This window comes from Drosophila subobscura, chromosome dot, assembly GCF_008121235.1.
Source record: "Drosophila subobscura isolate 14011-0131.10 chromosome dot, UCBerk_Dsub_1.0, whole genome shotgun sequence".
Lineage (NCBI taxonomy): Eukaryota > Metazoa > Arthropoda > Insecta > Diptera > Drosophilidae > Drosophila > Drosophila subobscura.
Window position 1 is genome coordinate 1,216,679 of NC_048535.1, and position 22,103 is coordinate 1,238,781.

The following is a 22,103-nucleotide window of genomic DNA, read 5'->3' on the forward strand; positions in this document are numbered from 1 at the left end:
AAAGCTGTTTATATGTATCTGAAAAGATTTGTCTGTAAAAGATGGATTTGGTAACAATGTTGATAATACGGCAGCAACGAAGTCGAGAAGCGACGGCGTTTCCATAATATGCATACAATTTTGAATAAAGCAGTATAAAATCTGCATTTAAAACAATTACCGCATTCAAATACAATAACAAATTTTATTGGTATATTTATTTTTTCCAACCCCCAAGGGTCTGGCCACCAACCCCCACCCCACGTCGCAGTTCAGCAAGTCAACGCACCAACACATACATTGCTTGCATGAAGACAAAACCGGTTTGGAGAGCTACAAAATCATTGGCTACACGCACTTATACAAATGTAGCTTCTAGCTGCGCTAGATACTGCACTAATACCCATGTAGCTTGGGCTTCTAGCTGCGTGTTCTACACGCACTAAAACTTGTAGCCGGGACTCCATGCAGAGGCCTGGGACTCCAAGACACACATTTACTATTTGGTTAGTGGCTTGGCCCAAGTTGAGAATCTACTGTACTATTTGGCTAGTGCTTGAACACTCAGATCAGCTGAAAATATACCAGAACTCCAGCAGACTAAATACTACAAATACCGCAGCGAAAGAAAGAAAAAATCTATCTTCTGTCGACAGAAACAAGAAACATGGAAGGAAACAACAGAAACAAACGCAAGAGCGCTAGAAAAGAACATTGACTGAAGACGATATAAAACTTATTAATGCAGTCGAATGAAGCCTGATTAAATGGATATTAATATTTAAACTCGGTACTCATTTGATCAATTTATAAGGAGATAAAACACATGTTAATTGCATTTCTGTCCCACCAGAAGGGACTTATCCAATTATGCGGTGCTTTCTACATGCATTGTTGTCCTCCAAGCTCCATATCCACTCTGAAATACACCACTCCTGATTTTATACAAAATTTGAATATTTAACAGGTTTCATTTAGTAAACAAACACAAAACAGTGTACCCAGTTTGGTTCGGTTAAAAATATCGTGGTAATACATTATTATATGTGGAGAGGATGGAAAAATATACTCTTAACAATATTATATCCCACGGCTCACTCAAGCTGTTCACCTATTTAAATAGGGGGGGGGGGTTAATTTTGCTAAGTTCGTTTTTTTCTCGGTATATTTATAGTATATTTTGACCATTTTTAGGTATATTTCTGAGTGTTATCCACACTGCCTACTATTTTAATTATAATCAGAACCGCGTGCGATGAAAAAAATCTTTAAAATAATGATGATTATAAGTGAAAGTGAACATATTATACTCTTGATACAGTTCTGACTGCAAAATATGTACATTGTTCATCGACTTAGTGTAAAATATCAGCAATATTTGCACGCATATGACAGCACCTAAGTACTATCTGTGAAATTTAACGCAGCTACAGTGATGTATGTACTTACATACATACATCTTCATTCATGCATAATTGTATGTTAACAGAAATGTTCCTGATATATTTTTAAACATTAACATAAGCATTAAGTAAGATAAATTTTCCTGCATGAATCATATGCACATATACAGATTCATATGGAGAATAATAATATATTCTCATGTGTATTTGTACATATGTATATACGTTAATATTTGTAGGGGTAAGTACTGTAGATACATTCATATGTATACATGTCATACATGTATGACTGTTTTAAGAATGAAAAAACGATGTAAAGAGCTTGTTATTGCTATTGCCCATTTTTGCTATGCAGATAATCTATCTTCATACATTCTGCTGACATTTTTTATAGGATACAAATTCACTAAATTTCTTGATAAATATGTAGGTAAATAGTCCATCATCGGCTTTAGTCGAGTTGCACGTTTACCACAAACGCATATTTTTGCCATAATGCGCGAGGGTATATGTAGGTAGGAAACGTATATGGTATATACAGTAAGCACACATATTATTCGTACACCACCATCACCCTAGTTTGAACACCTATAACTTGGCGTACGGTCAACGTAAACCGAAAAAGTTAATTTTGTATCAAAGATCAATATATCTACTATATGTTTATGAAAAAAGTTTTTAAATTTCTTCTATGATATCCTTATAAAAATTAACTTAAGCAAAAAAGTCCTTTTTTTTCGCACATAAATTATTCGTACAGCCGTCCGATTCCTTAAGTAAAATTAAAATATTAAAAGTAAAATGAACAATGAAAATTTTTGTTTGCTATATTTAGCCTTAATGATAACTAAAAGCCCTAGAAACAATCTTTCCCCCAAGCTATTGATGCCCCATGAATTAATAGTGACCCCCTCCATAAGCAGTACCGGTTGCAATAACTCCCTCGATGTAATTTTGGGCTTCCGTATCCTTTTTTACCAATTTTGCCACGCAGGCTTCATGAAACTCAAGTTAACTAACCGTAGTGAAAGTTTCAGCTAGTTGCAGTTTAAAATGAGCCAGATTTGATCCAAAAAAGATTAAATTTTGTGTAATTTTTTGGGATGGGTCAAGTTTAACTTCGAATTATGACCAAACGGAATGACACATGGATGCCAATTGTCACTCAAAATAAAGTTTAATACACCCTTTTTCATATTTCCATTACATAAGGCCATTCGTACAGCTCCAGTTAAAAAAACAACACAGGTGAAACAATAGGCACCCTCCAATGACCCATACGATTTTTTTCAAGATATGTTAAATTAATTTTCCGGAAGACTTTTGGAGAAACCCATGGCCAGATTCATTTCTAGAGAATGAGAATGACTAGAGAGTCCATTTAAGACAGATTTTTGATTGGTTGGCCTTGCGAAAGTTCATTTAGTCCATGATGAGAAAATGGTGGTCCCTGCTGTATGGCATTTCGGAGGGTGCCTAGTGTTTCACCTGTGTTGTTTTTTAACTGGAGCTGTACGAATGGCCTTATGTAATGGAAATATGAAAAAGGGTGTATTAAACTTTATTTTGAGTGACAATTGGCATCCATGTGTCATTCCGTTTGGTCATAATTCGAAGTTAAACTTGACCCATCCCAAAAATTACACAAAATTTAATCTTTTTGGATCAAATCTGGCTCATTTAAAACTGCAAATAGCTGAAACTTTCACTACGGTTAGTAAACTTGAGTTTCATGAAGCCTGCGTGGCAAAATTGGTAAAAAGAATACGGAAGCCCAACATTTCATCGAGGGAGCTATTGCAACCGGTACTGCTTGTGGAGGGGGTCACTATTAATTCATGGGGCATCAATAGCTTGGGGGAAAGATTGTTTCTAGGGCTTTTAGTTATCATAAAGACTAAATATAGCAAACAACAATTTTCATTGTACAAGTTACCTTTAATATTTGAATTTTACTTAAGGAATCGGTCGGCTGTACGAATAATTTATGTGCGAAAAAAAAGGACTTTTTTGCTTAAGTTAATTTTTATAAGGATATCATAGAAGAAATTTAAAAACTTTTTTCATAAACATATAGTAGATATATTGATCTTTGATACAAAATTAACTTTTTCGGTTTACGTTGACCGTACGCCAAGTTATAGGTGTTCAAACTAGGGTGATGGTGGTGTACGAATAATATGTGTGCTTACTGTATGTACATACATACATATATTCTTAATCGACATCAATAGCCTCGTCGATATACATATGTAGCTATGTATGTCTGTCTGTCCGTCTATCCTTACGAATGAGCGCCTAGTATTCAGAGACCATAAGAGCTGCAGCCACAATATTTTGCATCCAGACTGCTGTACTATCCCACTATTACACACTGTTCGGTGATCTGATAGATATGGTTATTCCCTACGGAATCGCATATTTCTCTTATCTTCAAAATTGTGGATACAGCAGATTTTCGCCCTTTGTGACGGGGGAACTGGGCGTGGCTACATTTTGAAACAAACTTGATTCAGTGTGTTATTATACCCGGTACTCGAAGAGTAAAAAGGGTATATTGTATTTGTGCGAATAACGGTTTATGTAACGCACAGAAGGAAACATTTCCGACCCCATAAAGTATATATATTCTTGATCAGCATCAATAGCCGAGTCTATGTCTGTCTGTCCGTCTGTCCGTACTCAGAGACTATAAGAGCTAGAGCCACCAAATTTTGCATCCATACTTCTGTATGCTCACACTGTTACAAGTGTATTTCAAAAATGAGCCACGCCCCCTTCCGCCTCCGCAAAAGGGCGAAAACCTCCCAAATCTACAACTTTGAAGAAAACTAAAAACGCCATTCCGTAGGGAATGACCATATCTATCAGATCACCAAATTGGGATACGATTGGATCATTATTATAGCCACAATGAAAAAATTAATTTGCAGTGGCCAAACCCACCCCGTCCCGCAGCATTCACACTCTGCTTCGCGCTGTTTATGGCCTCTGCCCCTGACACGGCTCTGCCTCTGCCGCGACTCTGCAATGTGTGTCTATAGGGGAGGGTGGCGAGCTAAATGAGCGTGTTGGCGTGAGCAGTGTTGTTGATGTAGATGACAGATGAAGAAACAACGTAAAATTTGACAAATAACCGCGAAAGTGCAGATGTAGTACTGAGTGCCGGGTATAAAAGTTGTGACGCGTAAGAAGCGTCTCACACGTCCCTTCTCGTTTTAATTTATTTTTTAATTTTTTTTTCGTCTGGACGCTGATATGCAATGACTGCACCATCAAGTGGCCCATGCGACACCAAGCCAAAGCCTGTTACGCGCGGAACCTAGCAGAACGCAGCCCTCCTCCCGCCCAACCGACCGAGGGGCGCTGCCGCATGACGCGCGGCGCGATTAACCGATCCAGTCGCGAGCATGCAGGATAGATAGATGTTAGGCTAATATTCGAGGAAAATTAAAGCTAACGAGAAGGGACGTGTGGGACGCTTCTTACGCGTCACAACTTTTATACCCGGCACTCAGTACTACATCTGCAACTTAGCGGTTATTTGTCAAATTTTACATTTTTTCTTCATCTGCCATCTACATCAACAACACTGCTCACGCCAACACGCTCCTTTAGCTCGCCACCCTCCCCTAGAAACACACACTGCAGAGTCAGGGCAGAGGCATCGGCAGAGGCATCGGCAGAGGCAGCGGCAGAGGCAGCGGCAGAGGCAGCGGCAGAGGCAGCGGCAGAGAAGTGTCAGGGGCAGAGGCCATAAACTGCGCGAAGCAGAGTGTGCTGCTATAAGCTGCGGGACAGGGTGGGTTTGGCCACTGAAAATTAATTTCTTCATTGTGGCTATAATAATTATCCAATCGGATCCCAATTTGGTGATCTGATAGATATGGTCATTCCCTACGGAATGGTTTTTCTGTTATCTTCAAAATTGTAGATTTGGGAGGTTTTCGCCCTTTTGCGGGGGCGGAAGGGGGCGGGGCTCATTTTTAAAATACACTGGTTTCAGTGTGAGCATACAGCAGTCTGGTGCCAAAATTTGGTGGCTCTAGCTCTTATAGTCTCTGAGAACTAGCCGACAAACAAGACGGACGGACGGACGGACGGACAGACGGACAGACAGACATGGCTCAATCGACTCGGCTATTGATGCTGATCAAGAATATATATACTTTATGGGGTCGGAAACGTTTCCTTCTGTGCGTTACATACATTCACTTTGTGCTCAAATACAAAATACCCTATTTACTCTTCGAGTACCGGGTATAAAAATTACCAAAATCAGAAACAAGATAAAACTAAAATGAAACTAACTACGGGAGAGGTAGGCTAGTATAAGAGATTTAAGAAGAGGAAGAGTTAGTTGAGGATATAATTTGGTAGAGGGAATTATAATCCGAGCACAAAACCCTAAAGGGTTCGTGTGAGGCATAATTCGATCTACATAGTGGAAGGAACAAAGGAATAAACTTTCTAGTGGGTCTAATGGGAATCGTATAGATTATGCGGCTCAGCAAGTCAAGGCCCCCTACATCCCCCCTGATCAAGTTTCGCATACAAATTACACCAAGCATTTTTCTACGATTAACTAAGGATGGAAGGTTTATTAGAAGGAGTCTACTACGGTAGGATGGCAGACTCACAGTTGCATCCCAGTTGAGGCCACGCAGGGAAAAAAGTTTTTCTGCACTGATTCAATACGGTCCTGATGTATGTTGTACTGCACCATACACATGAGCCGTATTCTAAAATCGGACGAACAATGGGGTCATCAAATTCCTTTGACCACCTCTCTATAAACCCAAGCACACCCATGGCTTTATTCACCATGGTAGAAATGTGTTCCGAAAACTTTAACTTGGGGTCTAGTTTAACACCTAGATCATCAACCAATGTAATTCTCTCAAGAGAACTACCGCAGAGGGTGTAAGAAGCCAGGAAGGGGCTGGAGCGATAAAAAGTCAATACATTGCATTTCGAGGCATTAAGGTGTAACATATTTGCACAACACCATGACTGAAAGCTATTGAGATCAGATTGCAAGCGAGAGTAAAATGAAATGTCCTTATACTGGACACAGAGCTTAACATCATCCGCATACATAAGTACTCGAGAATTTGTTAATACAGAAGGCAGGTCATTAATAAAGAGTGTGAAAAGTAAGGGGCCTAAATGGCTACCCTGCGGTACTCCAGAAGTAGCCATAACAGGTAAAGATAAGAAGTTTTTGAAAAGGACCCTTTGAGACCTAGAACACAGGTAGCTAGAAATCCATCTCAGCAGATTGGGCGGAAACCCTAGAAGGTCGAGCTTTTGTGCAAGAAGAGAATGGTTTCAGGATCGAATGCCTTACTGAAGTCAGTGTAAATAACACCCGTCTGCAAGTTACCTTGGAATCCTTTAGTGACAAAGGAGGTGAACTCTTAAAGATTAGAGGTTGTTGATCGTCGCCGTATAAATCTGTGCTGAGCTGGAGATATAAGTGATTTGCAAAGATGTTGCAAGTGCGGAGTTAAAATTTTCTCGAACACTTTAGGAATAGCGGATAACTTATGGAGAGGAATTATAAAGGATTCCTTTCAGATGGGGGGAAAGCTAGAAGAATGGATGGATAGATTGAATAATTTAAGCAAAGGTCCGCACAGAGACTCGGCACAGTACCTGCGTACTCCGTCAGGGCCCGGTGAAAATACCGTCTTAACTAATTGGAGTTCATGAAGTAAGGAGCTTTCATTAAACAAAGGGCAGAAAATGCCATTCGACCTTGGTAAACTATATGGATACACATGACCTGGGTAGCTTTCCTGGGAATAGGTCGTTTGAAAAAATTGTGCATGAGTATTCACAAAAAATTTGGTGACCAGCTCTTTTATCTAGCGCTTTATCGACTCGGTTATTGATGCTGATCAATATATGTATACATATAATATATGTACATAATACAAATACATAACATACGTACATGCATACATACAGCTGCGGCGTTTAAAATACCACCATGAAAATCATTTTTTTCTTTGAAGGTTCTAATGAAGATTTTTAAAACTATTATATCAACTTTGAGGCTTAATTCAACTTATCCGAGAGAATTGGAATGCTTTGAAGGCTTCAGTTGGAAATATTGGAAAGAAAAGTAATTATTTCGGTATTTGGGCGGCAACAAAAATAGCACCAATTTCATAAAAGCTCAAAGAACTTCAAATTTATAAGAAAATTTCCCAATTTTGCAATACTATAGTTTACTTTATTTGTATTCAGAGGTTAATAATTTGTTTTAAAACTTTGGCAGCAAAAAAAAGGACTCGGAGTCCTGTCATTAAATGTAACCTTATGTTCGCGTCTTTCCTGGGGGATTCATCTCCACAAATCTGACAGGACCCCAAAAATTCAAGCTTTTTCTTTGATTTCGTATTAGAAACATATTCCTTAACTGTTCCCCAAAGATTTTCCCTATGGTTCATGTCTGGGGACTGAGCAAGAGAAAACATTGCATAAAAGTCACTGTTTTAAAACCCCTTAGAGCTCTCTATCTGGTCATGTCTGTTGGGTCATTTCCCTGATGAAAAGACACAAATCAACGGCATTTTCTATTTCATATAAGGCAGCATTATTGTTTTAACCTCTATAGTTTTTAGCGTCAGACTAGCTACCTTTCTTATGGAGAGGAATTATAAAGGATTTCTTCCAGATGGGGGGATCTGAGACTATAATTCTTAAACCACTTGGCAAAACTGTGCTCTGGTTGACGGAATTGTAATCGTAATAACACATTTCACATTTTACAATAAGATTTCGTTGGGATTTTGGTCTAGAGGCTGAGCAAGACATGGACAAGTTTCGACCTTTTCGGATAAAATTCCATTCCTAGCGAGCTTTCTTGCGTGTTTCAGATCATTATCTTGTTGAAAGATCCTTTTGAGTGCCATTTTTCAATAGTAATATTAATGTATTGTATTAAAAAGTGTGCTGGCACACACCACTTTATGAAATACGTCAGTATAAGGCTAGGAAGTAAGAGTTTATATGGGCTGTAGCTCATAAGGGTCAACCCAACATGACCAATGTTGTTTTTTCCAGAATTTAGGCAGTTATCAGATATCTTTGAACGCCAAACATATTCTTTTGAGTCTTCCTTACCATATAAAACAACTTTACACTCATCTGCCAAAAGTATTTTTCGGACTGTGACACGGCCCAGTCCACATGCCTCATATCCTCATTTTTCAAAACATGTGTCGTGTACCCATGTGCTTTTCGGGGACCTCTTGCAACCAAATAATGTGTAATGAGTCGTGTATTAACTGTCAAAAAAACTTTCAGAGCGATATAAAATTGTTTTCATATCTTTTGAGGATATTGAAGAGCTTGGTCTTACCTTCAACCATCTTCGACCATCTACTAAAAGAACATTTTTTCTCATAAAAAATCATTTTTAAGGGTGCCTCTTTAAGTTTAAACTATTAAGTATAACAGTAAAAGCACATTCAAATTAGTTTTTAATTCCATTATACCTCCTGATTTTAGTTTTTAGTTTAATTCTAAAGGCTCCCATAATGGACTGTTCAATGAAAACTCCTACGCTCCAAAAACAAAAGTACCGCTATATTTAAACATGTCTTTCATCAAAATATTCAATATATAAATTAAGCTTACTGATGGTAACTTTTTTGAATTGATTCAATTTTTTTTTTATTTTTTTTTAATACTTACACCCAGCACTACTATTTTATTGAACACCATTTTTCATGGGTATTTTTCTAAAGTCATGTAAAACAAGAAGATGGAATGCAAATGTTCCAGGATTAATGTGTACATTTCAGGCTTTCCAAAAAGGTATCACTTGTTCAATTCGAAAGACTGGAAGGGTCTCAAAAATAGTTGTGAAAATTGTGTGGCGCGGCACTACTATTTCATTGAACACAACTGTATGTACCTAATAAGGTCCGAAACGTTTCCTCCTGTCTGTTACATTTTTCGACCACAAATAAAATACATATACCCTATTTAACCTTCGAATACCGGGTATAAAAAAAAAATTCTAGATCACCAGATTCAACTAGTGAGTTTATGACCTATGGAATATTAGGCTCTCTTCTAAAGGAAAACGAGAAGGGACGTGTGAGACGCTTCTTACGCGTCACAACTTTTATACCCGGCACTCAGTACTACATCTGTACATTATCGGTTATTTGTCAAATTTTAAATTTTTTCTTCATCTGTCATCTACATCTACAACACTTCTCACACCAACACGCTCCTTTAGCTCGCCCCCCTTCCCTAGACCGACACACTGCAGACTCACGGCAGAGGCAGAGCCAGCGGCAGAGGCAGAGCCAGCGGCAGACGGCCAGTGTTTTGCTATAAGCTGCGGGACGGGGTGGGTTTGGCCCACTGAAAATTATATAAATCTTCATTGTGGCTATAATAATGATCCAATCGGATCCCAATTTGGTGATCTGATAGATATGGTCATTCCCTACGGAATTTTCAAAAATGAGCCACGCCCCCTTCCGCCTCCGCAAAAGGGCGAAAACCTCCCAAATCTACAATTTTGAAGATAGCAGAAAACTAAAAACGCCATTCCGTAGGGAATGACCATATCTATCAGATTACATTACAATTGGGATACGATTGGATCATTATTATAGCGACAATGAAGAAATTAATTTGCAGTGGCCAAACCCACCCCGTCCCGCAGCATTCACACTCTGCTTCGTGCTGTTTATGGCCTCTGCCCCTGACATGTCTCTGCCTCTGCCTCTGCCGCGACTCTGCCCTGACTCTGCAAAGTGTGTCTCTAGGGGAGGGTGGCGAGCTAAAGGAGCGTGTTGGCGGGAGCAGTGTTGTTGATGTAGATGACAGATGAAGAAAAAATGTAAAATTTGACAAATAACCGCTAAAGTGCAGATGTAGTACTGAGTGCGGGTATAAAAGTTGTGACGCGTGAGAAGCGTCTCACACGTCAATTCTCGTTTAGTCTCTAAAGTCATGTACCCACTACCCAGTCCCCACTCTCTTTTATGGTTAAGAAATGTTTGCTCACGCTTTTGTCATGCGCTAATTAATTCGTTCGAATTGTGTTCAATTTAAGAAACAAACCTTATAAAATACTTGCCCGTTCCTCTCGGAACGATTTTAAATACTTAGTATACTTAACGAGAAGGGACGTGTGAGACGCTTCTTACGCGTCACAACTTTTATACCCGGCACTCAGTACTAAATCTGCACTTTAGCGGTTATTTGTCCAATTTTACATTTTTTCTTCATCTGTCATCTACATCAACAACACTACTCACGCCAACACGCTCCTTTAGCTCGCCACCCTCCCCTAGAAACACACACTGCAGAGTCAGGGCAGAGGCAGCGGCAGAGGCAGAGGCAGTGACGTGTCAGGGGCCAGGCCATAAACAGCGCGAAGCAGAGTGTGAATGCTGCGGGACGGGGTGGGTTTGGCCACTGAAAATTCATTTCTCCATTGTGGCTATAATAATGATCCAATTGGATCCCAATTTAATGATCTGATAGATATGGTCATTCCCTACGGAATGGCGTTTTTAGTTTTCTGTTATCTTCAAAATTGTAGATTTGGGAGATTTTCGCCCTTTTGCGGGGGCGGAAGGGGGCGGGGCTCATTTTTGAAATACACTGGTTTCAGTGTGAGCATACAGCAGTCTGGTGCCAAAATTTGGTGGCTCTAGCTCTTATAGTCTCTGAGAACTAGCCGACAAACAAGACGGACAGACGGACGGACGGACAGACGGACAGACAGACATGGCTCAATCGACTCGGCTATTGATGCTGATCAAGAATATATATACTTTATGGGGTCGGAAACGTTTCCTTCTGTGCGTTACATACAACCGTTATCCGCACAAATACAATATACCCTATTTACTCTTCGAGTACCGGGTATAAAAAAAAATGGTAAAGAAACTTTCCGTCAAAGGTGTAAGTTTGAGTTCAATTAGAACGAGAAGGAACGTGTGAAACGCTTATTACGCGTCACAACTTTTATACCCGGCCCTCAGTACTACATCTGTACATTAGCGGTTATTTGTCAAATTTTAAATTTTTTCTTCATCTGTCATCTACATCTACAACACTTCTCACACCAACACGCTCCTTTAGCTCGCCCCCCTTCCCTAGACCCACACACTGCAGACTCACGGCAGAGGCAGAGCCAGCGTCCGGCGGCCAGTGTGCGGCCACTGCGCGAAGCAGAGTGTGAATGAGAGAATGTGCAAAAAGCTAATATAAGCTGCGGGACGGGGTGGGTTTAGCCACGGCTATGGCAGAGGCGGAGGAACGGCAGGGGCAGACGCCACACACTGCGCGAAGCAGAGTGTGAATGGGAGAATATGCAAAAAACAAATATAAGCTGCGGAACGGGGTGGGTTTGGCCACTGCTAATTAATTTCTTCATTGTGTCTATAATAATGCTCCAATAATGCCCCAATCTGATAGATATGGTCATTCCCTACGGAAGGGCGTTTTTAGTTTTCTGCTATCTTCAAAATTGTAGATTTGGGAGGTTTTCGCCCTTTTGCGGAGGCGGAAGGGGGCGTTGCTCATTTTTGAAATACAATTGTAACAGTGTGAGCACACAGAAGTATGGATGCAAAATTTGGTGGCTCTAGCTTTTATGGTCTCTGAGATCCAGGCGCTCAACAAGACGGACGGACGGACAGACGGACAGACGGACGGGCAGACAGACATGGCTCAATCGACTCGGCTATTGATGCTGATCAAGAATATATATACTTTATGGGGTCGGTGACGTTTCCTTCTGTGCGTTTCATACATTCACTTTGTGCACAAATACAATATACCCGTAATGGCAAATGTTCGATTTAATCAGCACATTAAAATTGCAGCCAGTCTTGTTGTTCTGGCTTTATATCTACATCAGGGCTCGGCACGGCCCTATCCAAAGGGTATAGGACAAGGTGCTGCTGCTGCGCTGCCGCTCACGTACACGCGTATTACAGTGATTCTTATCAATACCAATATTCTTATCAATACCAATAAAGTGAAACGTTCCGTTTTGCCTGCGTCTGCACACACAAACGCAAAAACGACTCGTTAATTGTATGGGTGCCGAGCCCTGATCTACATACATATGTTGATTTTAACTTGGGATTTATTTTAGTAAAAGTTGTGTAAATAAAACAAAAATAAATACATTTTGGAACACCTTTTTTTTCTTTACAGATATGTTGATAGATCATCTCCCAAAAACATCCAAAGATAAAATTTTAAATCGACCTAGATGTATACCCACATAGGCGTGCTTTTGCATGCTTCGTTATGAATATGCTATTGAACGCTGTTCGACGAGAAATGAGTTTAAACAGTATAATCAATTGTCTGTTAGCTGGTGAACCCAAACCGCTAATAAAGTCGCACAATAACAAAAAACTGACCGCAAAAATATAATTTTCTTAAAGTGGCCTGTGAGCATTCAAAATCATTTATAAACTCGAACCGTACAATTGTTACTACATTTCAAAACGATTGATAACTTTTAAAAGGTTGTGCTAACAGATGCACTAAAGTCTCGACGAAACACAATCCTGAATCCAATATTTTGCATTTTAAGCTGCTTGGGACAGTAAACACAATACGTTTATCCCTGTGATTTTGATATCGTAATGAATTCAGTTAAAGGTGCTATAAAGAAGCAGAAGGAGACATATTGGGTATCAAAGAGAAAGCTGCTCAAACGGTGCTACGGTTCGTCAGCGGTGTCAAAGTCGGTTGACTGGTGGACTGTCGTCAGCGTCCTACCCAGCCGGACAAGGATAAGCTTGGATATTTTGCAGAAGGATTACGTCAAACAGTTCTTTTTTGAAAAGCGCGTTGGGAGCGGAGGAATCTCAAAACAATATCGGTTATCCAGCGCCCACTCAAACTTTGGATGATTGAAGAGGATTTGGGTTAACAGCCTTGCAGTGTACACCCCTCCTAGGCTCACATGTTTACATAGATAACATTTTCAGTTGGCTATCTGAAAAGTATATCGCAGAAATCGCGATTCAAATTTTCACAGCTTCCTCAGGCCTAAATAATTGGCGATCCAGCATCAACGTCCATCCTTTCGTTTCCCGGTTGCCAGTTTAAAGGAAAACGAAAATGATATCAGTCAACTTCTCTAGGATTTCATGTTGCATTGCAATAAATGATTGTAAAGTGGAAACGTTTCGCAGCTGACATTACAGCAACGAAAATTTCCACAAGCTCTTAAGGAATGGTCTGCCCTGCTTCCTGCATAATAGACAACAACCCAAACATATAAACCTACTTTATTATCTGCACATTGTTAATGAGGTTCTGATTTACCGAGTTCTTTCCTCGTTTAGAACATGTCTGCTAGTCAAAGTGAAGACGCAGACAATGCAGCTTCTCGTCCAGAGATGCTGCAGCTGCAATCTTTGTCAAACGCCACTGTAAACTCGGCAGAGCATGATCTGGCCCCAGAGGAATACTATCCCTTTTCACGAATTGCCACCAAAAACAATCGCTTAAAGCTTAATTGGTGGCACTCACCCACACAACTGCAAAATGTGGAAGCAGCATTCTTGCAGCCTGAGAAAAGGGAACAAAGAGAACATGGACATGACAATAAAATAAATGCCGTGGATAATAACAATACCGTAGTTCATAGCTGCCTTAACACGCCAACAAAGTTAGTTTCCGTCCTTCAGCGAAGTCAGGCCGATCGGGATCAGAAACTGCTCACAGGCAACATAAAGAACGAGACGTCCTTTGACCCAGGCGTTGAGGAATTTGATACGATGGATTCTCACCGACTTGTGGATGGTATGTACACCAAAATGCACATGTTACACATGTCTTATGAGGACAAATGCTGACTTCCGGTATTTAAGCATTCCGTACTGTTCGGTTTTTTTTTACCCGGTACTCGAAGAGTAAATAGGGAAGAGTAAAATGTAACGCACAGAAGGAAACGTTTCCGACCCCATAAAGTATATATATTCTTGATCAGCATCAATAGCCGAGTCTATGTCTGTCTGTCCGTCCGTCTTGTTGAGCCCCTGGATCTCAGAGACCATAAAAGCTAGAGCCACCAAATTTTGCATCCATACTTCTGTGTGCCTCTGCCGCGACTCTGCAGTGTGTGTCTATAGGGGAGGGTGGCGTGAGGTGGAGGTGAGCAGTGTTGTTGATGTGTTGTGTGAGACGCTTATTACGCGTCACAAATTTTATACCCGGCACTCAGTACTACATCTGCACCTTAGCGGTTATTTGTCAAATTTTAGCTCGCTGTGCTCAAAAGTGGATGTAACGCACAGATGGAAACGTATCCGACCCCGTAAAGTATATGTATTTTTGATCAGCATCAATAGTCGAGTCGATAGAGCCATGTGTCTCTAGCTCTTGTACTCTCTGAGAAACGGGCGTCAAATAAGACGGACGGAAAGGCAGACAGACAGACATGGCTTCGACATTAAATACAATATACCCTATTTACTCATCGAGTACCTGGTTTTAAACGTCCAAAACACCTAAATTTAATCAAATTAACCTAAAATGTTTCCCACCATGCACCATGCACATCTAAAAAATCTCAACAAATTTTACCCGTCTCGGCTAACGGTATGTTTATGTATTTGTGATATCCCACCTTTTTAACGGTTTTCATATGCATACATAATAAATTCATCAAATATCAGGTGCTCAGTTTCCATGTATTAAATGTGAATACATACTTGGAAAAAAAGCATGGAAACGAACGTAAATTAGCTCCAAAATGTAAATGTCAATATTAACATACAACACTGCATGTACATATGTAGATAAGTGTACAGCAGGTTTAGCTGGAAAATGTTTGTACATATGTATATATACATACATATGTAAATTTGATGATGATATCAAGAAGCTTGTGCCTCCAAGGAATGTGTCTGCACTTACACATTAAAATGAAAAAATAATTTAAAAAATAGTGTAATAATATGTATGTCTTAGCGTCAAGTGGTGATTTCTGCATACATAGGTATGTACATATGTATATGTATAAGTTGGTATGTATGTATGTAAGTCTGTACGCTGCTATATTTGTTCAAACGGTATTCGATCGAGTGTTTGCAATGCCATGCAAACATGCATATCGAGGTGCATGTGTATGTTGTACTTGTTTTAGACGTGCTGATACATACATATGTATGTACATAAATGATCAAAGAATATTCATTTGTTTGCAGTAATTGCAAGTCAGGAATTGGGATATCGAAGTACCAAACGTATAATATTGAGAATATATGTAAATGCTTTTATATGAAAGGAATGAAAGAATGCTATCCTTCAAAAGATAACATTAAATGCACACACTTTGTACATCTGTGTAAGTTTACGGTTTAATGTTTGGCACTCCAATTGCTCATAATTGCGCTGTTTTACTCTCAAAGCTACTGAGCAGTGTCACGAAAACATTCATACGTCTGTGAAAATCTACTTACACATACATACATATAAATAATTAAAGCTCTATAAACTAATAAACGAATCGGTAAAGCCCACAAGCCAGGCGGACTCGTACTCTCTTGGCAAACAAACAATAGCAATCGAGACATTCGAGCTTCTTATCATTTTGTTTTTATCTACATATTGGCTGTTGGCTTTTCGACTACGCGTGTCGCCTTTACCTTTCGTAGCTAACAGCTAACCAGCTAATTGTTACAGTCTTGATCGTTCCTTGCTTCGAGTTGCTTTACCTATTTGACCAATCGCAAAGTGAATACATAAATTTCTTTTAATATTAGCGTCATTAATATTGGATAATTTTCGTGTTAAATTTGCATTTTTATACACAAATTTTTCGTGTGTTCAGCCGAAATACAATCTTAAAATAATCAGCTGTTTTTGTGACCTTATCACATTTACGTGCATCTGTACATATGTATGCGCTAAAACAGAAACACCTTTCAGAAGCCGAGACACGAGGTTTTTTATAACTTCTACATATGTATGTATGTATGTACATACTCATGTGCACATGTACATACATAGATACATTTTATTGTACATAACCTAGTGGAGCTACATATATGTACATGCATACATACATATGTCTTGATGAATTTGAATAGCTAGATTGCTGGAAGTTATGATTCACAAGAATCGATCAGAATAGATCAGAGTTATGGATTATTGCAGACGCTGAAATCAAATTCGAATTCTTGGCTGTTGCTATTGTTGTTGTCACGTTCACATTGTTGGCAAAACTGACGATGAGCTGCAACGTGTTGAGAGGTATGGAACATAACAAAGAAAAAAAGGTGCACCGACGTCAGAATGGGGCAATGGAAACCATTTAAAACTTAGCTAGCTATTCCGGCGTTAAGCATTTCTGTTTTTCTTTGTTTCTTAGAACCGAAATTATGCAATGGTCTATTAAATCAAGATCAGGAGGACCAGATGAACATATCCGGATATCGAAGATGTTATGTGCGCAGTATTCTCTGCTGGGTCTGCATTGTTCTAACTGGAGGCCTACTGCGACTCGTGATGCACTGGTGGCGGCATTGGTACTTGTTCGCCACCTGTCATCAGTGCCCTCTAGATGAGGCAGATCAGGTGTTGATAGTAGAAGACTATCAGGGCAAGCATAAGCTGTATCACGTGAAGAGCGTTCGCATTTTAAATATAAATCATCTGAAGTAAGTTAAGGGCAAATTTGTTTGGCATTTATTGAGTGACTGTCAATGCTGTTTGCTAAAATTTCTTCATTCAATATTCTTTAATTACAGATCGTTATTACTAAAGGGATATCCAAGAATTACTGAAGTCGACGATAATAATTTGCAAATCTCAGTGCATTTTACATCAGCCCAGTTCAAAAGTATGTGGTATGGTACAGAATTAATACAATCCAAAATGCATATATGTACATACTTGCATTGGCTTATGAAAATAAAAATACATTTACCCATACATGTTTCATATTATAATTTATAGTTCATTCAAAGGATATCGAATAAAAGTTCTACAATTCTATTTATCCAGATTGTTCGTCACTTCGGATATTCCGTTGCAAGCAATTGGTATATGCGTGGGACAGCACACTAAATTGCTTTAATAAAGTGAATGGCCTCGATCTTAATGTGCCTTGTTCTTACTACCACCAGCAACGTGGCTTAACAGTGCATGAGCAGCTATCCAGGCGCATAGTTTTTGGTGAAAATGAGATAACTGTTCCATTGCGAGATGTCAAAACACTACTCTTCCTGGAGGTGCTTAACCCCTTCTATGTGTTTCAAATATTCTCAGTTGTCTTGTGGTTTACCTACGACTACTACTATTATGCTTGTGTTATCCTCTTAATGTCTATCTTTGGAATAACTATGTCAATTTTGCAAACAAAAAAGGTAAGTGAGTCGGTCATATAATTTAAAAAAAATAGTTTTTATTGTATTCTAATTAGCACAGAGTGTACAATAAATATATGTATTGTATGTACATTTTCATAAAAATTATGTAAATGTGTAGATGTAATGTCCGTCTGTTCGTGAAAACAGTTGAATCGCTGCGAAAAGCATATTGTAGTTAAATATTGCTCGCAATGAATTGATAATTATGATCAGAGTTTTTAAAAATTAACAAAAATAATTTTAATAGTATCAGAGAAATAAAAAATAAATGGAAATCTTATTGCAGACGCAGAAATTCCGTGGCGATAGATATCCCTAGCAGTAGAAAAGTACATAACTAAAAATAAATAAATCAGAAAACAAACAAATCGTAACACTAGATTATACATTTTGCACCGACGATCTGTAAGATCTACTTTTTTTTCTTATTTAATTACGACAAGTTTTAAATTCCTGTGAATCCTGTCTCCTAGAACCAAGATGTACTTCAAAAAACGGTGCACAACACTGGGAATGCTTTAGTTTTGGACGCTAAGGGTGTTTCCAACGAGTTTCCAACCCAAACTCTTGTACCGGGTGATATAATTGAAATACCTTCATCAGGATGTACAATGCAGTGCGATGCAGTATTATTATCTGGCAACTGTATTCTAGATGAATCGATGCTTACGGGCGAAAGTGTGCCGGTAACTAAAACACCTTTGCCTCCGAAGCGTGATATGATTTTTGACAAGAAAGAACATGCCAGACATATACTTTTTTGTGGAACAAAGGTTATTCAGACGCGGTATATTGGATCTAAAAAAGTATTGGCTTTCGTGATTAACACCGGTAACATAACGGCAAAAGGAGAACTAATACGGTCCATTCTTTATCCTCCACCCGTGGACTATAAGTTTGAACAAGATTCATATAAATTTATTCAGTTTTTGGCATTAATTGCTTGTGTTGGATTTATTTACACACTAATAACAAAGGTACAGTTATTATGGTATAAAAAATATAACTGTTCCTGTATAATTGTATTATTTCCAAATAATGTTTAAAATATTTTCAGATATTGCGGGGAACGGATCCGGTAAAAATAGCAGTTGAATCTCTGGACCTAATTACTATTGTTGTACCTCCCGCTCTCCCAGCTGCAATGACTGTTGGTCGCTTTTATGCACAGAAACGCTTGAAGGCCAACGACATCTTTTGTATCTCTCCACGGTCGATTAACGTGGCAGGAAGCATTAATTGCTGTTGCTTTGATAAGGTGTGACAATTAGTGAAACATTCAATTATTCATATTTTATGTCTTCACATACCCTACAATCATGTCCTGAATAAGGGTGACATATCCAATAACAATAATCTACTCTATACTACTCTTCCTCTTCTTCTTTCTGGTTTTCTCCTTTCAGACTGGTACCTTAACGGAGGATGGGCTGGATATGTGGGGTGTGGTCCCTAAGTCGTCCACTAACCAATTTCAAATACCTTTAAAGAACGTGAATCGTCTGCCTTATGATCACTTTCTTTTTAGCATGGTAACGTGTCACTCGATTACTGTACTTAATGGTACGATGATGGGCGACCCACTGGATCTTAAAATGTTCCAGTCAACGGGGTGGATACTTGAGGACTCATCAAATATACCGGATAATGAGAAATATGGGCTAATTTATCCAACCATACTACGACAACCAAAAGACTTTTCCTCTAATACTTCGTCACAAACTCAACCAGGAATTCGACGGCAGTCATCAGTGGATGATCTATTGGCTAATGTTGGTCTGTCACAGACTCAGAAAAGCTTTGATCATGGGATTGTTCGAGAATTCCCATTTACCTCAAGTCTTCAAAGAATGTCGGTTATCACTCGTTGTCTGAGTGCGCAAGGATTCAATGTATACTGTAAAGGGTCTCCGGAAATGTTACAGCAGCTGTGCAGACCTCAGAGCTTACCAGATAACTATTCTCAACAGTTGTCGACGTTCGCCAAAAAGGGCTATCGAATTATAGCCTTGGCATTCAAGGCTCTCGCCCCAAAGATTAATTATACAAAAGTTCAGCGATATTCCCGTGAGGAAGTTGAACTTAATCTAGAGTTTCTTGGCTTTGTTATCCTAGAGAACCGACTCAAGCCCGATACTACAACGGTAATACATGCACTAAACGCAGCCAAGATAAGAACGATAATGGTGACTGGAGACAATATTTTAACTGCCACAAGCGTTGCACGGGATTGTGGCATAGTGTCTCCTGAGCAGGCGGTAATTACAGTGCACGCCGATCCAGTTGATGTGGGTTCTCTTACAAATGCACATGTGCACAGTAGTAATACTAGTCCCGGTATTACGAAAAGCCTATCCGAACAATATCAACATAGGGAATACAACCTTCAGTATACCTTGGACTTGGGGAGCATGAACTGTGCATCTCATTGGAAATCTAAGTGCAATGGAAACACTGTAACACAAGATATTAACTTAGGTGGTAATTGTCCTCCAACCCTTTATCGGTTGATGTCTGCAAATTCGTTAGCTAATGGATCGAGCACTAGTTATTCCGAAAGCATCTTTCCCAACAGTGATAGCTTGGCTAGTGTAAAGACCATGGATACATGGACCCATAACGAGGCTATGGACGTCGACGTGGAGCTTGGAACGGAACTCACACAAGACGATAACTGGCGTCATCATTATATATTTGCAATGGATGGTAAAACGTGGCAAATTGTTAAGGAACAGTTTCCTGAGAAACTAGGGATCCTTTTAACGCGTGGAGCTATTTACGCCCGTATGTCGCCCGATCAAAAGCAAGCACTGGTTATGGAACTTCAAAAATTGGATTACTGCGTGGCCATGTGTGGTGATGGTGCCAATGATTGCGGTGCATTGAAGGTAGCACATGCTGGCATTTCGTTAAGTGAGACCGAGTCGTCCATTGCCTCACCGTTTACTTCGCGTAATCCCACGATTGCGGCTGTGCCCAATGTTATAAAGGAGGGTCGCGCTGCTTTGGTCACATCGTTTGGCATTTTTAAATATATGGCAGCATATTCGCTGGTACAGTTCATATCTGTGATGATCCTGTACTCGATCGACTCGAATCTAACAGACAAGCAGTATCTTTATGTTGACCTCGGCTTGATTTCAATATTTGCCTTTTTCTTTGGTAAAACTGAAGCTTTTGATGGCCACCTTGTAAAACAGGTACCGCTTAGCTCGCTGATATCTCCCACGCCATTAGCGTCGCTCCTATTGCATCTGGTCGTAGTGACTGTGTTTCAGGTAGCTGGTGAGTAATACAAACTGCTACTATGGTTTCAAAATATTATTTACCTTTTCTATTACCCCGATGGTCTAGGTTGGTTTCAGCTGCAGCAACAGCCATGGTTTAAACCTTTTCAATCATCAGATGAAGATCACCTGGGCTGCTATGAGAACTACACAATGTTTGCAATATCCAGTTTCCAGTATATTATACTCGCCTTTGTATTTTCAAAGGGTGCGCCTTATCGGAAACCGTTGTGGTCAAATTGGCCACTTTGCTTAACATTTATTTTAAACTGTTGCATCATAGTCTATTTGGTTGTTTACCCAAGCGAGTGGGTAGCTAATTTTTTCCAGCTTATCGTGCCGCCAGTGATGAGTTTTCGATATACAATGCTTATTTACGGAGCTGCAGCTTTTGTTATCCATGTGTTTGTCGAGTCTTTTCTTGTAGAATACCTAGTATTTAAAAAATATCAAGTGAAGCGCGACCAAAGCTGGTCTAAATCGAAGCAACAACACATGCGCCTGGAGTATAATATTACCAAAAATGATAACTGGCCACCTATAACAGAAGTATACGAGCCCCACGAGTGTACTGATTGGGAAGGAGGGCATCCTACATATGTTAGCCTGGGCGCTGAGCAAAGCCTTGATATCCAACACAACACCTTTCTAGGATTTTTTGATTCGCCGGATAATAATGTTCATATAATAAAACAACCTTCTGTAGAACAGTAACGTTTAACTCAGCTCGCATATGAAATTGTACAAATCTGAATAGTTTATCATACCTCCTTGTAAATACTTGTGTTTGAATACAAAAATTAAAATAGGAATACATACATAATAGGTGACTAATTATAATTGTGTTCGTGGTAGGGAATTATTTATAAGCTACTTTTTTGTCATATCTATTTCATACATGAAGAATTTTTTCTTGTATTCGAAGTTGTGAAGGCGCACTGGATATATATATATATGTATGTATATTATATATAAATTATATATATATATATGTATATTATATATAAATTATATATATATATATGTATATTATATATAATTATATG

At 39.2% G+C, this 22,103-nt stretch overlaps 1 protein-coding gene across 3 annotated transcripts; it reads left to right on the forward strand.

Moving 5' to 3' along the window:
* The first annotated feature begins 1,222 nt into the window (after positions 1–1,222).
* Positions 1,223–21,993, forward strand: LOC117902970 (probable cation-transporting ATPase 13A3). Of its 3 annotated transcripts, XM_034814624.1 has the most exons (9): positions 1,223–1,456; positions 12,591–14,198; positions 16,771–17,059; positions 17,150–17,241; positions 17,406–17,767; positions 18,244–18,747; positions 18,828–19,028; positions 19,177–21,055; positions 21,125–21,993. In XM_034814624.1, exons 2-9 carry the CDS (start codon positions 13,742–13,744, stop codon positions 21,769–21,771), a joined length of 4,431 nt encoding a protein of 1,476 aa, XP_034670515.1. In that variant the 5' UTR covers positions 1,223–1,456; positions 12,591–13,741; the 3' UTR covers positions 21,772–21,993. The 3 variants fall into 3 exon arrangements, with proteins under 3 accessions (XP_034670515.1, XP_034670518.1, XP_034670517.1); XM_034814626.1 differs by lacking the exons at positions 1,223–1,456; positions 12,591–14,198 and adding an exon at positions 16,463–16,652; XM_034814627.1 differs by lacking the exons at positions 1,223–1,456; positions 18,828–19,028; positions 19,177–21,055; positions 21,125–21,993 and having other exon boundaries at positions 12,595–14,198; positions 17,406–17,766; positions 18,242–18,438.
* The last annotated feature ends 110 nt before the right edge of the window (positions 21,994–22,103 follow it).

Excerpts from the sequence above, each read along its gene's own strand:
- LOC117902970 (XM_034814624.1), top strand. The coding sequence starts at position 13,742 with ATGTCTGCTAGTCAAAGTGAAGACGCAGACAATGCAGCTTCTCGTCCA. Across the intron at positions 14,199-16,770 it reads TTCTCACCGACTTGTGGATG|AACCGAAATTATGCAATGGT; the intron begins GTATGTACACCA and ends TTTGTTTCTTAG. Across the intron at positions 17,060-17,149 it reads TTAAATATAAATCATCTGAA|ATCGTTATTACTAAAGGGAT; the intron begins GTAAGTTAAGGG and ends CTTTAATTACAG.